The 13,586-nt window shown below is 40.7% G+C and overlaps 1 protein-coding gene across 3 annotated transcripts in view; it reads right to left on the bottom strand.

Moving 5' to 3' along the window:
- Positions 1–13,586, bottom strand: part of WDR33 (WD repeat domain 33) — a gene marked incomplete at its 5' end in the record, with an annotated part of 1,521,229 nt that overhangs the window by 149,385 nt on the left and 1,358,258 nt on the right. For 2 of the 3 annotated variants that reach the window (XM_044070566.1, XM_044070564.1), the window contains 1 exon segment: positions 10,907–11,070. In XM_044070566.1, coding sequence (XP_043926501.1) covers positions 10,907–11,070 — 164 coding nt within the window. 3 annotated transcript variants of the gene reach the window in all.

The raw sequence follows: 13,586 nt of genomic DNA on the forward strand, positions 1-13,586 counted from the left end.
ACTGACAATTCAACGCCCTCATGGCTAAAGTGGAAGAAGTATACACTTTCTTTCCCCATCTATCCAAAGCCCTTGCCTCTTTATCAGGAGGAACAGGATTTTTAACAAGAGGCCTTCACACCTTTAGGCCCCTGAGAGACAGTTTCCGGGTCTGCCCTAGGACTCTTAAAAAGATACTTATGAGCTTCAGGCACCCTATAGTACCTATCCGGTTTAACTGAAGCAGGAGGCAAAGAATCTGGATTCAGGGAAGCCTCTGCAAAAACATCTTCCACCACATTCAGAACAGGAGGTATAGCTAAAGGCCTATGCTGGGGTAAAAACAAGAATTCCCTAAGCCTCTTCCTGGAGTCAGAGAAATCTTGACCTTCCCATTTAAAATGCTCCCTCATGGAATGCAGAGTCTCTGAAAAAGAAAAATCCTCAGGAGGAGAAGCTGAAGGAGTAGAATCATCCACATCAGAATCAGAATAAGGAGGATACTCCTGCAAGTCTTCAGCCGAAGACTCAGAAGCCTCCGAACATTGCTCAAAACTCTCAAACTCAGGTTCCACCCTAGGCCTCTTATCAGGAGGGGGCATAGAACCCCTAATCATAGTAATTAAATCCTCTGCCATTTTAAGCATATGTTTCTTAGGCAAAGACCCTGAAGCACTAGGAGAAACCCCCACTGAAGCTAAACTTGGCCTGCCTCTCAAAGAAGCCTTGGAAACAGAAGGGGAGGCCCTAACCACCTTAGGAAGAGAGGGAAGAACAGCCACCTGAGAAGCCCCTCAGCCTGGCCTACTTCCTGAGAGGACACATCTTGTAACAGTAAAGTCTCTCCCTGAGACTCCAAAGAAACTCCTGGCAGAACCTCCGGCTCCACTGAGCCGTCTAGAGAACCGACGTCCGGGACTGTCGGTTCTTCAACTCTAGGTTTTGCTGCTTTGTCCTTGCGCTTTTTGGCGAAGCGGCGTCGGAGCATCCGACGGCATTTTATAATTACAACGCTTCCCAAAACTAACCTGGCACAGTCTAACCTTCTCTTAATAGTGCGTTTGTTAAATCTAGCACAAGAGCGGCATCCAACAACGTCGTGCTCAGGCCCTAAACAAGGTATACACAAAGTATGGTAATCCCTATGAGGTATCTGTTTCCCACAAGAAATACAGTTATTCACTTTTTCTGACATCCGGTTAAATACTGAGGCAAGAAAAAACCAAAATATTCCCCAACGGGGTACTTAGCCAACTTTGATTCGGTCTGAAACTCTGACTTCAGAAACTTTCAGAACGCCAACCTGCACTCACAAAATTGCTTCTGCATCGGACCATGCGGCAAAAAAGACTGAGGATATGGCGTCGGTCATGCGCATTAGTACCCTGACGTACTGACGTCAGTCTAATGCGCCCTGACCGACGTCAGCCATATACTTTGGTATTCGGGCCGACTGGACAGCGGACTACCCAATAGTTAGGACTGCAGCAATGTGGAATGAAGAACATCAAGTGCAAATGCGGGCTTTTAAATCAGAAAGTTGAGAGAGACGGAAAAACTGCCCAAACTGCCAATAACTACATTTTCTGGGCCAGAACCACTCCTTCTGTGGTAGATAGGTTACCTAGTGCTTACCACTCCCACTAATAAGCTAGAAGGCTTCCCTCCAACACAGAAAGCTTGGGGTGGGGGCTCAGAAGCTTACATACAGTGCTGGATACAGCAAATCCGAATGTGGACTACACTACTTACAGGAAAGGTATTTATATATATATATATATATATATATATATATATATATATATATATATATATATATACACATATATATTGGAAACACAAAAAGGGTAGCGGTGCAATGAAAACCAATAAACGAAAAACACCACACGCCTGTAAGGATAGCCCCAATGAGATCCAACACTCTTTAATAGTCTTCCGATACAGCACAATCACATTAACGCTGACAAAATACAGTAAACGTTTTCGTCGTAAACTTCATCAGAAAAGTGCAAACAAATGTAGTAAAACTCACAACATATATATACACACACATACCAATTGAATGATTGTCCAATTAAGCCTTGAATGGTTAACATGATTATCCTCATTTTAAACTAAAATATTGTAGTAAAATAAAGAAAAAGGATTATATCTGGATAAATGAAATAGTTGATGTCAAACTACTGTGAGCCATATTAAAATCATAATAAAATATGTGATATATAGTGTAATATAATAAAAGATAAGACTTTTATATGAACTTTACAAACATCTAAAATGTTGAGTATATATGAAATTAAAATTCAGGGTGAATATTGTGCTACTAGCACCATCTAGTGGCTACAAGAGTAAATTAAAAACCAGTGTCAGAGCCCTAAGTGAAACTAGGTACAAAGCTCAATTCTAACTGATAATTAAAGTTGAATAGTATCACAGTAAGACAAGTGGTATTTAAACAGGAAGGTAATGACGTAGATTCCATAACCATGACCTAGTAGGTATAAAATTGTACATAAAGCATCAAAGAATTTTAATAAATATTTTTGTATAAATAGTTGATTAAAAACTTTAGAATAAAAAATGTAAAAATGTATAAAAATATGTAAAGAGGAAGGACATAGTGAGAGATAGTTGGTTAATAACTTGATTATAGCTTTGCAGATCTCAGTTTCAATACTGGCGCAAGGGAGATCATATCATTGAGACCTGGTAATTTATTAGCTTCCAGTGTAAGTTGCCAGTATAACTCTCTGTATTCAACCATTGTCTCCCACATACCACCCCTTGGATCTGGTGGGACAACTTCTAGAACAAAAAATGAAAAACCACTAGTTTTACAAACTGTGCTGTGTTTGTATAGTGCGTTTTTCTCATTTTTGTTTTTGATCTCATATAAATGTTCGTATATTCTCTGCTTTAGTTGTCTCTCACTTTTGCCAACATAAAAAGACGAACATAACCTGCATGTAGCTATATAAACTATTCCCTTTGTGTTGCAATTTACATATGTGTTTAAGGAAATGTTCCTGTGTCTGGCCTCTACGTGGTATGTATTACCAGTAATCAAATAGGTGCAGTATTTGCATCTTCCACACTTGTACAAGCCTTTCTTTTCCTTAATAAACTTCCCCCGGTGGGACCTGTTGAAACCACTTTCTAGAAAATTTTTAATGGTTTTACCTTTACGGTAAATATGAACTAAGGGGTCATCAAAAGTATGTTTTAAATCTGAAATGTTCGAGAATTTGGTCCATTCTCTATTCATTACTCTCCTAACTGTGCCGGATTGACCGTCGTAGGTGGTCACAAAACCTGAATTGAAATTCCTTGTGTCCATTCTTGGATTGATATTTGTACTCAGATCAGTCATAGTTTTCCCAAGGATTGGTGAAAATCTTCCCACCCTTTCCACAGTTACTTCTTTTGATATTCTATCAATTAAATCACTTGGGTAGCCTCTGTTCAAAAAAAACTTTTTCAATGTGTGAACTTCCCTAGCAAAAGTTTCATCATCAGACGTCATTCTACACGATCTAACCAGTTGCCCCTTTAAAAACACCTTTCTTCTGGTGTAATGGATGGGAACTAGAGAAATGTAGATAGGAATTAGAGAAAGTATCCTTCCTATGAATTCTCGATACAAAGTGGCCATTACTTTTCTGTATGTTGACGTCCAAGTAAATAAGTTCCTTGTCATCAAATTTGTGGGTGAAGTCGAGGAAATCAGTTGTTCCTTTCAAAAATTCTACTAGTTCTTCAAATTGGGTTTGATTTCCTCTCCAAAGGAAACAAAGATCGTCCAAAAATCTCCCATATAAGGACCAAAGCTGTAAATAAGGGGAATTTAACAAAAATTTGTTTTCCCAGTAGGTCATAACTATATTGGTGTATGTAGGGGCGCAGTGTGCGCCCATGGCCACTCCCTTTTCTTGTTTAAAGTATTCGCCCTGGAAAAATATGAAGTTGTTCTTCAGTACCAATTCCATCAAGACCAGGGTAGTTCTAAACTCATCATGGGTAATTTCCTTGTAATCAGTCAACATCTCCTCAAACCACTCAAGTCCCACATCATGAGGAATACTGGTAAATAAATCTACCACATCCAAGGTACCGAAGGAAATTCCATCATCAAATAACTCTGTTTGTAGTTTCCTCAGAAAGTCCCAAGAATCTTTCAGTATATTCTTGTTGTTCAAAACCAGTCCCTTAACCTTGACGTCCAAATACTTAGCTAGAGGTGCTGTAACCGATCCTTCAGCTGATACAATAGCTCTAAGAGGTGGATCATTAATATTTTTGTGCACCTTGGCAATTCCAAAGATGGAAGGGACTTTGGGTTTCTCCACATGTAAATATTTGTAAGTTTTAATATCAATTAGTCCTTCAAGGAGTAAATTGTTTAAGGACACTTGGATATTCCTGTATGCTATGTTGATTTCATTTTTGGATATTCTAGAATATTTGTTTGTATCATTCAGAATATCCATCATTTTTCCTTCATATAAAATGTGTTCCATCAACACAACACCCCCTCCTTTGTCTGGCTTCATGACCCTTAAGTTCTCATTGTTACTTAGATCTTTGAGGATTTGGTATTCCTGTTTATTTAAATTAGGATGTACGAAATCTTGTTTCAACTCAGCCCTTAACTCTTGTTCTACTAATAACTCGAAGTTTCTAAGTTGGGGGTGTAGAGGCGGGTTGAAAGTACTAGGTCTTACTAAGCTGTGGTTGTTAAAATTGTTTGTCTTTCCTTTAAAAATTATTTCTAAGTTCTTTTTTCTTTCTTCTTTCTTTTTTCTTTTGGATAATCATGTTAACCATTCAAGGCTTAATTGGACAATCATTCAATTGGTATGTGTGTGTATATATATATGTTGTGAGTTTTACTACATTTGTTTGCACTTTTCTGATGAAGTTTACGACAAAAATGTTTACTGTATTTTGTCAGCGTTAATGTGATTGTGCTGTATCGGAAGACTATTAAAGAGTGTTGGATCTCATTGGGGCTATCCTTACAGGAGTGTGGTGTTTTTCGTTTATTATATATATATATACACACACACACACACATATATATATATATATATATATATATATATATATATATATAGAAAAGTAGCTAAACAGCAGTAAAAACAATTCAAATGCACTGCAAGCTAGCACACTTGAGTATGTAGCAATGTTAGACCAAACAGTTTAAAAAATGCAATTAAATTAAAAACGACTAAAAACAAGTGCAAAAGGTGTCTATTAGGTAGAATGAGGTAAAGAGATGGGACTGGGGGGAGTGTCCCAGATCAAATCTACGGTGGGGGCGGGCAACTGCAAAAGCCTCCAAATTTACACAACAAGACAGAAACAGGGAGGGTGGATATGGGAAAACCAACACCTTCAGCAGGGATCTGAAAAACTATACAGTGAAGCAAAAATAACAGTGCACAACTCTGAAGTCAGCCAGCAATGATATAAAATTAGTAAAACAACAATTACCAGCACACTACTCTGAAGTGCCAGAAAAATATACTCAGCTCTGTATATCTCCAGATAGTTTGAAGAGCACTCTGTCAGGACACAGGAAGGCTCCAGCAATATCATCTTGATAAATGATACATTTTACACGAGAGGCAGAACTTAAAATAATCGTCTCTTGAAAAGTTACCATAAACACATTTTAACATCAGACTGTGAGGGGAAAATAATCATCTTTTAAAAGATTCTAACAGATTCAAACTTTGTGTTTGTGTATGTATGTGTATATATATATATATATATATATATATATATATATATATATATATATGTGTGTGTGTGTGTGTGTATGCGTATGTATGTACCACTATTTTACCTTCACTCTAATAGGTGTCAAGCATATAAAATCTTAAAACACAATAAAAACAAAAGAAAGCATGTGACCTACACAAGACAAGCACTTTAAAACTGTAAAAAAGCTAGAAATCACAAACATTTTTTCAAAGGCAGGTTTCTTCACACAGATCCTGATTTGGCATTAAGCATAGAGCCTTAAGAACACTTGTAGAATTTCATATTTGACCCACAAAATAAAGTTACTCTTAATATTTTACAAAGTCTGGCAAAGAAAAAGCAATTCCTCTACCACTGGTCTTCACAAAAGTGTAAGGAAGTCATCGACCTTTAAAAGAAAGCAAAAATATTGACTTTAAATATTTGTGACAGGGTGGGGAATAGTGATGCAGCTTCACAGCCCTTCTTCTGGTCTGATTTCTGGTTGGGGTACCTTCTGTGTCTTCTTAAGTCTGCTCCTATAAATATAATATGTTGTGATGGCAACAAGGCAAACTTTTTGAAATTTATTGTAATGCCTAGTTGAGAGCAAAGGTGGATGGTGGTGTCTCTTGCTTTGGTTAGTAGATGCTCGTTAGTGGCGGTTAGCAGACAGTCGTCCAAGTTTGGAAGCACCCGGAATCCTAGACATCTCAAGTGAGCTGTGACTACTGCCATGCAGTTGATGAACACTCTTGGGGCTGTAGTGAGACCAAAGGGCAGAGCTTGGAATTGGTAATGACTGGCTCCCAGCCAAAAGGGCAAGTGACTCCAGGATCGCCTGTCCATCTTTATATGGTAGTACGCATCCTGGAGATCTACTGAACACATCCAACTGTCTTTCCCCACAAAGGGGAGCATTAACTGCAGTATCACCATCCGGAACTTTGATTTTTTTATGAACTTGTTTAGTCTGCTGAGATCCAAAATGGGCCTCCAGTCCCCTGTCTTTTTTGGAAATAAAAAGAACCTTGAGTAAGTACCAGATCCAATTTGGTCTGCGGGGACGTTTTGGATTACTTTTTCTAGAAACCTTTGAACTTCTAGGGTTGCCTGGTCCCTCTGATTGGGTGGAATATCTGGGACTGACCTCTTTTCTAAAGGGGGAGAAGAAAAGTGCATACAGTAGCCTATGGATATGATCATTTGTACCCATTTGTCGTTTATGTTTAGCCAGGTGTTTGGGTACAGTGACAAGAGACCCCCAACTGCCTCCAGAGGTGGACAGATGGGCCTCCTTTCAGGAGCGCTGGAAGGGCCTAACAAGGAATGTATCCCTGTTGCCCTGATTTTGCTGACCACCCTCTGCAGCGAGGTCATCTTCCATTATGGTTTCCCCCTCTGCCCCTGGGGGAAGAATCACCATGTGCATCCGGAAAGGCTCTCTGGGACTTACGGAACCACACCCCCCCCCTTTCTGGTCTTTGGGGTAAGGACTGCTAGGGAGGGAAAAACAGACTCCCATGGCAGAAAGAATCTTTCCCTCTTGCTCGCACCTGGTCAGAGTCTCTTTCATTTTCAACCCAAACACGGATGAGCCATCGAATGGAGCGCTGATAAAGGAAGACTTGAAGGGCTCTGCAAACTTGCATAAGCGCATCCAGGAATGCCTCCTTAGGGAGCTTTCTGTATCTGCTGCCCTACTCGCTCCATTGGGTGCATAACAAATAAGCCGCATGGAGGAGTTTACCATAGAATTTAAGGTAGAAAGCTGAGAGGTCACCTTGTCTGAAACACCAGCAGTTGTAGAATATTGGAGGGTATCACCTAACTCCTTCAGGAGATCCCTCTGAAGTCTAATAAAATGGGTCAAATAGTTCAGCAACCTAAGGGTAAAGGCTGCTGATGAAAACATATGCTTTCTGTACCTGTCCATCACATGACATTATTTATTCGGCAGATGGACAGATGAGGAAGTTTCAGACAATTCCTTTTTGGTGGCTGCTGCTGCCACCACCATAGCATCTACCAGGACACCTTTATGTGAGAAATTTCTTATCAGACAATGCTGTGATAAATTTTGTTTGCCCTCCTCGGAACAGGTTCCACAGATTCCAGAGAGCCCCACACCTTTCGACTGACTACGTTTTGGAGTTGATCAAAAGGTGGAGTCCCCCATGAGGTGGAGGGGTGAGACCCAAAAGCCTCCAGGTACACGGACTCATTCTCAGAAGGGTTAATGGACTTCCAGCCACCTCTCTGCTTAAGGATTTCTAGGATGTCTGCAAAGGAGGCATCCTCAGAGGGCGACTGTGGGGGCCCTTCCTAGTCATCTAGGTCCGTGTCTGAAGTGATAGACTCCTCGGGGGAGTCTAGATGTTTCCTCTTACATGTCCTCTTCCGAGGGGTTCCTGGGACTTTGGGTCTCCTTGCCTGGGGCGGGGGAGATGGCTCGAAAGAACCAGGAGACTGCTCCCAAGGCCGATGTATGTGCCAAGCTCACCTGTGCCAAGGCCCCGAGAGGTAGATTCGGATCAGACAACTGTCTAACCCAACTCTCCTCCCCAGATCCGACGGGGGAGCATTGGCCCCTAGACCCCTTAATAGATGATGGCACCAAGGAGATTGGCGCAGAACTCTGGGCCAAAAAGCCTGCAGCACGTCTTGGCCCTGACCGTTTCACTACAATCCAATCCAAGCAGTCCATCTCCAAAGCCAAAACATGGGTCGGAGGAGGAATGGAAGAAGGGGGATTGACAGTTGTCGGGCCCAAATCCTTCTGGGCTGGGCTCGAGAGAATCTTGGCCAGGGAAGGCACCTAACAGACTCTTGACCACCTGCTCCACATAGTCAGCCAAGAGACTCCTGGAGGACCGAGAGGATGGGTTTGAGGATCTGATGGATTGTAGTATAGGAGACTGCAGTACTGAGGAGACTGGTTCCAGAACTGGGGATTGACTTGGACTATGACTCCCTGTCAGCTCCGAAATAGCTAGTGGAGCCGAAGAGAGAGCTTTTAAGGACCCGAAAGCCTTCGGGTGTGTGGATGAATCTTTTGCCTGCTTCTTCAATGGCTCAGATGCTGGAGCCAATGAGGAAGCTCTTTTGTAAGACTTGTCTGATCCAAGGGATTGTGAAGATTTTAAGGAACTTTGTTTTCCTTTAAGCACCTCAAAAAAAGGAACTTTTAACAACCCCCTGAATATTAATTTAATTTTCCTCTCTTGTAAAACTCTGGAGCTAAAGGCATGGCAAAAAGACCATGACTCCTGCAGATGGACAGCACCTAAACAGTACACACAGCTGGTGTGTCCATCTGTCAAGGACATTTTGGCTACATCTACCGCAGTTTTTAAAGTCCGAAAGCTTTGTTTCCTTATTATCTTTAGACATGCTGTTAACAGTATAAACCCATACTATCAAAAACTCTACTGCAGAACGGTAACTAACAACACTTTTTTTTTTTTTTTTAAATAAAAAGAACGGCAACAACCACAATGACTACAAAGAAGTAGGGGAAACTGGAGAAGTCTCTAATGTAAACGACAATCTCCTCTAGTCAGAGGAGAAGTCTCTAACTTACCAGAAAAAACGTGTCGGAAAGGGAGGGAAGCCCTCTAAGTTAAACAGGCTGAGAATGAGCCCTCTAACTAAAATGGACTATGTTAAGAAGGGGGAGAAACAACAAATTTTAGACTCAGAAAGAAACTATCTAACAGAAGAGTTATAAGTGGGACAGGGAGACAAATGGCCTAGTGAAAAGCTGACGGCCAACAACAAAACAGCTCAAATATTGCAATGGTCAAAAAAGTTATCTAATAGACTACGAAAACAAGAATCCAACAACACAGTAAAAGATTTTAGCAAAAAACAGTAATATAATAAGAATAATAATTCCACTTAGCCTGGACCCCAACAGGAAGCACCCAATCTAGTTTAGCAGCAAATGATATCTGGGTAATCTCCCTAAGCAAAATGGGATAGGGTATTTGCCTTGAGCCAGTGGAAGCTCTCGAGCTTTAGTATAGGCAGAGTCTGAACAGATTCTCGGTTCCAAACCCAACCAGCAAAGAATGAAGGCAAAATAAGACAACATAACATTATAGGTTAGTCTCTGGTGGTTTGGTTGGTCTGAAATGGGATTTATCCATTTTTGTAATTTGATTAAAACTGGCCCAGTGGCTGCTAGCGAAGGTGCCTGTCTCTACAATGGCCTACAACGGTTTGAGGAGCTGGAAGAGGGTTGTGGCCATAAAGTACAAGATGTACTCTGGTGGTGGAGTGTAATACACACACACACACACACACACACACACACACACACACACACACACACACACACACACACACACACACACACACACACACACACACACACTCTCTCTCTCTACTGGCAGGATGGTGTAAAATTGGATAGAAAAATAAAAGAATCTTAAGGTCATACTTACCAGTATGTTGAAGTGAAAAAGTCATGCAGTATGACTACAGAGGGCAACATTTAAGAGAATGCAATGCTATATAGCATGGAAGCTGGATTCCAAATATTAGGTAATCTTTTCACTGTCTGACACACCAGCGGAAGGCTAAATCTGTCTTACTGTGATTCATCCTAGTACTTTCAATAAGAAAGGAAAGCTAAGCTGGTACAAGAGAAGCAACCGCAGAATTACTAAATGGTCAGGAGTGCAAAACAACTGAGATATAAGCAGACATTTAAGACAGCTGGACATATGTAAAGCAGAAAAAGAAAACAAAAAGAGGGAACAGAATATGGATGTACAAGGGAAGGTGATGCTATCCTATGGAAAGGATGACAGGCATCCTAAAACAAACTCCGAAAGAGAGAGAGAGAGAGAATAAAGTACATGTGGGCAGAGCAAGGAAAGTCTGGAACAATTTGAAGGAAATATCTAAATTGAGGCTAGCTGCAACACTGAGGACAAAACCAACTTCAAATCACTGCAAAGGTCACAGAAACATCCAGACCTGGCCTCTAAGCCAATGGATGAGGCTGTCAGCAGCTTCATGTACATCTATTGCAAAAAAATGTCCATAAAATGGCCCTGAAGCAATCAAAGGCCAGATGCAGGATAACATTCCAATACTAATATGAATAAATGAATTAGAAACATCTAAAAAAAAAGTCAAACATGCAATGTTTCAGTACTGTAAGATACTGTACCTCTGCTCATGCCACGATTCCGTCCTCTTCCTCTCTTGCTCTCCTGCTCAAGAAGCTCAGAGTCATCATCATCATCTCCATCATCAGCAGAGCCTGAACGGAAATTCTCTCTCACCCTTCCACCACGTACTTCAGATCTTGAAGAGCTACCTCTTCTGTGACTGCTAAAAGAACAGACGAGGCTGTCAGATATGTGCAATACCAGCATACAGCCTCCTCCTGATCCCATCTGTCTCCACTGCTGACACTCAGGGTACTATATATTTTTTTCCCTATTACCAACTTCTTTGACACTAATGTCATGGAGATCCATTGCATACAAAAATTGCTGCAGAAAATATGCAAGATCCATGAACCATGACATGGTATCACTTCTGTACTACATTCACTGGGACACAGGATCCAATATGTAGAATACCCACAAAAGCAGTTAACAGCACAGGGCTGCATACTAGTCTGGACGGTGCATACATCTTAAAAGTGATGTAACCCAGTTACTCAAACCATACAGAGGAAAGAAAAGGTTGAAACAGTTCAGTCTTCACTGACACTGTTTACTCTATTAACATTGAACAAAGACCTTTTTTCTGATCTCATCCATATTCTTAACAGCAAACACATTTAGCCCTGGCTCACCGAGTTACAGCTATTGAATCTGTCCAAAACTGCTGAACTTGCTAACAAGCCAACTTGTTGAGAGGACTAATTCTTCACTGGCTGCTAGGAAATTTCGTAAAGTAAGCTTTTTTGCAGGTAAGCAAGCCCCACATGCACCTCATCTGGGGATACTGTTCCCCCACACATCCCTGCTACTAATACATACCAAATGCAGGAACATTCACAAAGAAAGGGAATTAGCTCCAACTCTATACATATGACTGTGCCCTTCCATCTATTGCTGTGGGTCAAATATTACAAGTTGACACACTCACTAGAAGAACTTGATTATGTTTTGATGAGCTGTCACATCTTTAGAAGAATGCTCCCTTTCAGTTACATTTTTACATGCCACTACACAGCTGGATACTCCAAGGTGAATTAAGACTCTCCTGGTGCCTCAACCCCCATACTTTCTGCTGACCTCATTATTTTAAGCTCACACCCCTAACTCTTCTATGGAAGACACCTTCCTTCAGATGATAAAGGTGAGACTGTTTAGCACTGACACAGGCCAATGCCGACAGAGATTAGTACACCATGCATTAAGTCAGACATCATGTGAAATCTATCCAGGCAATGGCATTAGAACTTCCATAGCACTGTCACCTACCTTGTCACACTAGAAGCACTTCCTCACCTGGTCTGCAATGAATGGCAAATAAGAAGTTTGTGTAAGCCTCCTTTCTGTGTGTTCTTTAAGTCTAAACGGCCTGAAAAAAAGTGCCTGATGGCAGATCCTTGGGATTACCAACTGATGCATCACTTCTCCTTTTCACCCTCCCTTTGGGGGACCATTTTCTGTATAATAACCCCTTAAAGTAAAAGAACTCAACCAGTTCTTTTTTTTAATAATATTTATTCATTACATAAATTTTTGACATAGCTAATAAAAATTAATGCAAATGAAAAAAATCACGGTAAGAATTTCCATTACCATGTATATGCATTTCACATACAATATCCATCATAACTGTCGTTTACTATTGTGCATTACAATTACAAATGTACTTCACAATTCCTAGCAGACAACCTATTTTAGTCACCAATTTGAGCAGTGCTTTGTAGATACCGTTGCCATACACATTGTTTTAAGCAGATTAAGCAGCCATGGATCTTTTAATGATCCCACTTATTTTCCATTTACTTTCCTTATAACATGTTTAATTGTCAAGTTCCACTTTTGTGTAACTGCATTTTTATCTGCTAGCAAAATTAAGGGTTTGGGGTTGGCATAATGGTTAAGTTGTTTACCTCAAAGACACAAAGTACAGGGTTTTATTCTCACCTTTGAAAGGAACTTGGTTAGGCTTAAAATGGCCTGCAAGGGCAACTAGCCTAGTACTTATCTAGAACATAAGGCCTAACTACATATCAAACACAAAGGAGCTTCCAGTGCCAAGAAACTAAGAACCAAAATGAAGTGCATCAGTGTCACACACAAGCCACACAAGGTACAGTTGTGTACACCTAACATAAATGTAGATGTTCGAGTGTATTCACTGTTGCAGTCATCACATTTGGGTTATCTGCTTGCAGTAGCCTTCAGTCGGTCTGATTGACAAAGTCTTGGGTCCTGCATCAGTTGCTGTCCCATCTTCCATGACTTCAGGTAGTCAGGGGTATAAAGCATGCAGCCGATGCCATTACATCAGTCTTTCTTGCCATGCAGTGCCCGAAGCAGTTTGCAAGTGCCTGTCTGCAGACTCCTGAAATTTTCATTTTCGAGTTTCAGAACCGAAGTCTTCAATTAAGCTAAGTACCCCACCGGGGAAACTTTTTCTTGCTCTAAACCGATGTCAGTAAAAGTCAATAATTGTAATTCTTCTGGAAAGCAAATACCTCAAAGATTTTCATTCATACTGTACTCCTTGCCTAGGCCCTGACCACGATGTACCTCGCTGTTGGTTTTGTGTCTTATTTAAACAACAAACTATTCGTCGTCGGTATATTTACACTTCTAAATATTTTGGTACTCGATTTAGTTATCCAGATATGGCTTCGGTAAGCCACCCGACTACAG

This window comes from Protopterus annectens, chromosome 4.part1 (genome assembly GCF_019279795.1).
Source record: "Protopterus annectens isolate FY-2018-M chromosome 4.part1, PAN1.0, whole genome shotgun sequence".
Classification (NCBI taxonomy): domain Eukaryota; kingdom Metazoa; phylum Chordata; order Ceratodontiformes; family Protopteridae; genus Protopterus; species Protopterus annectens.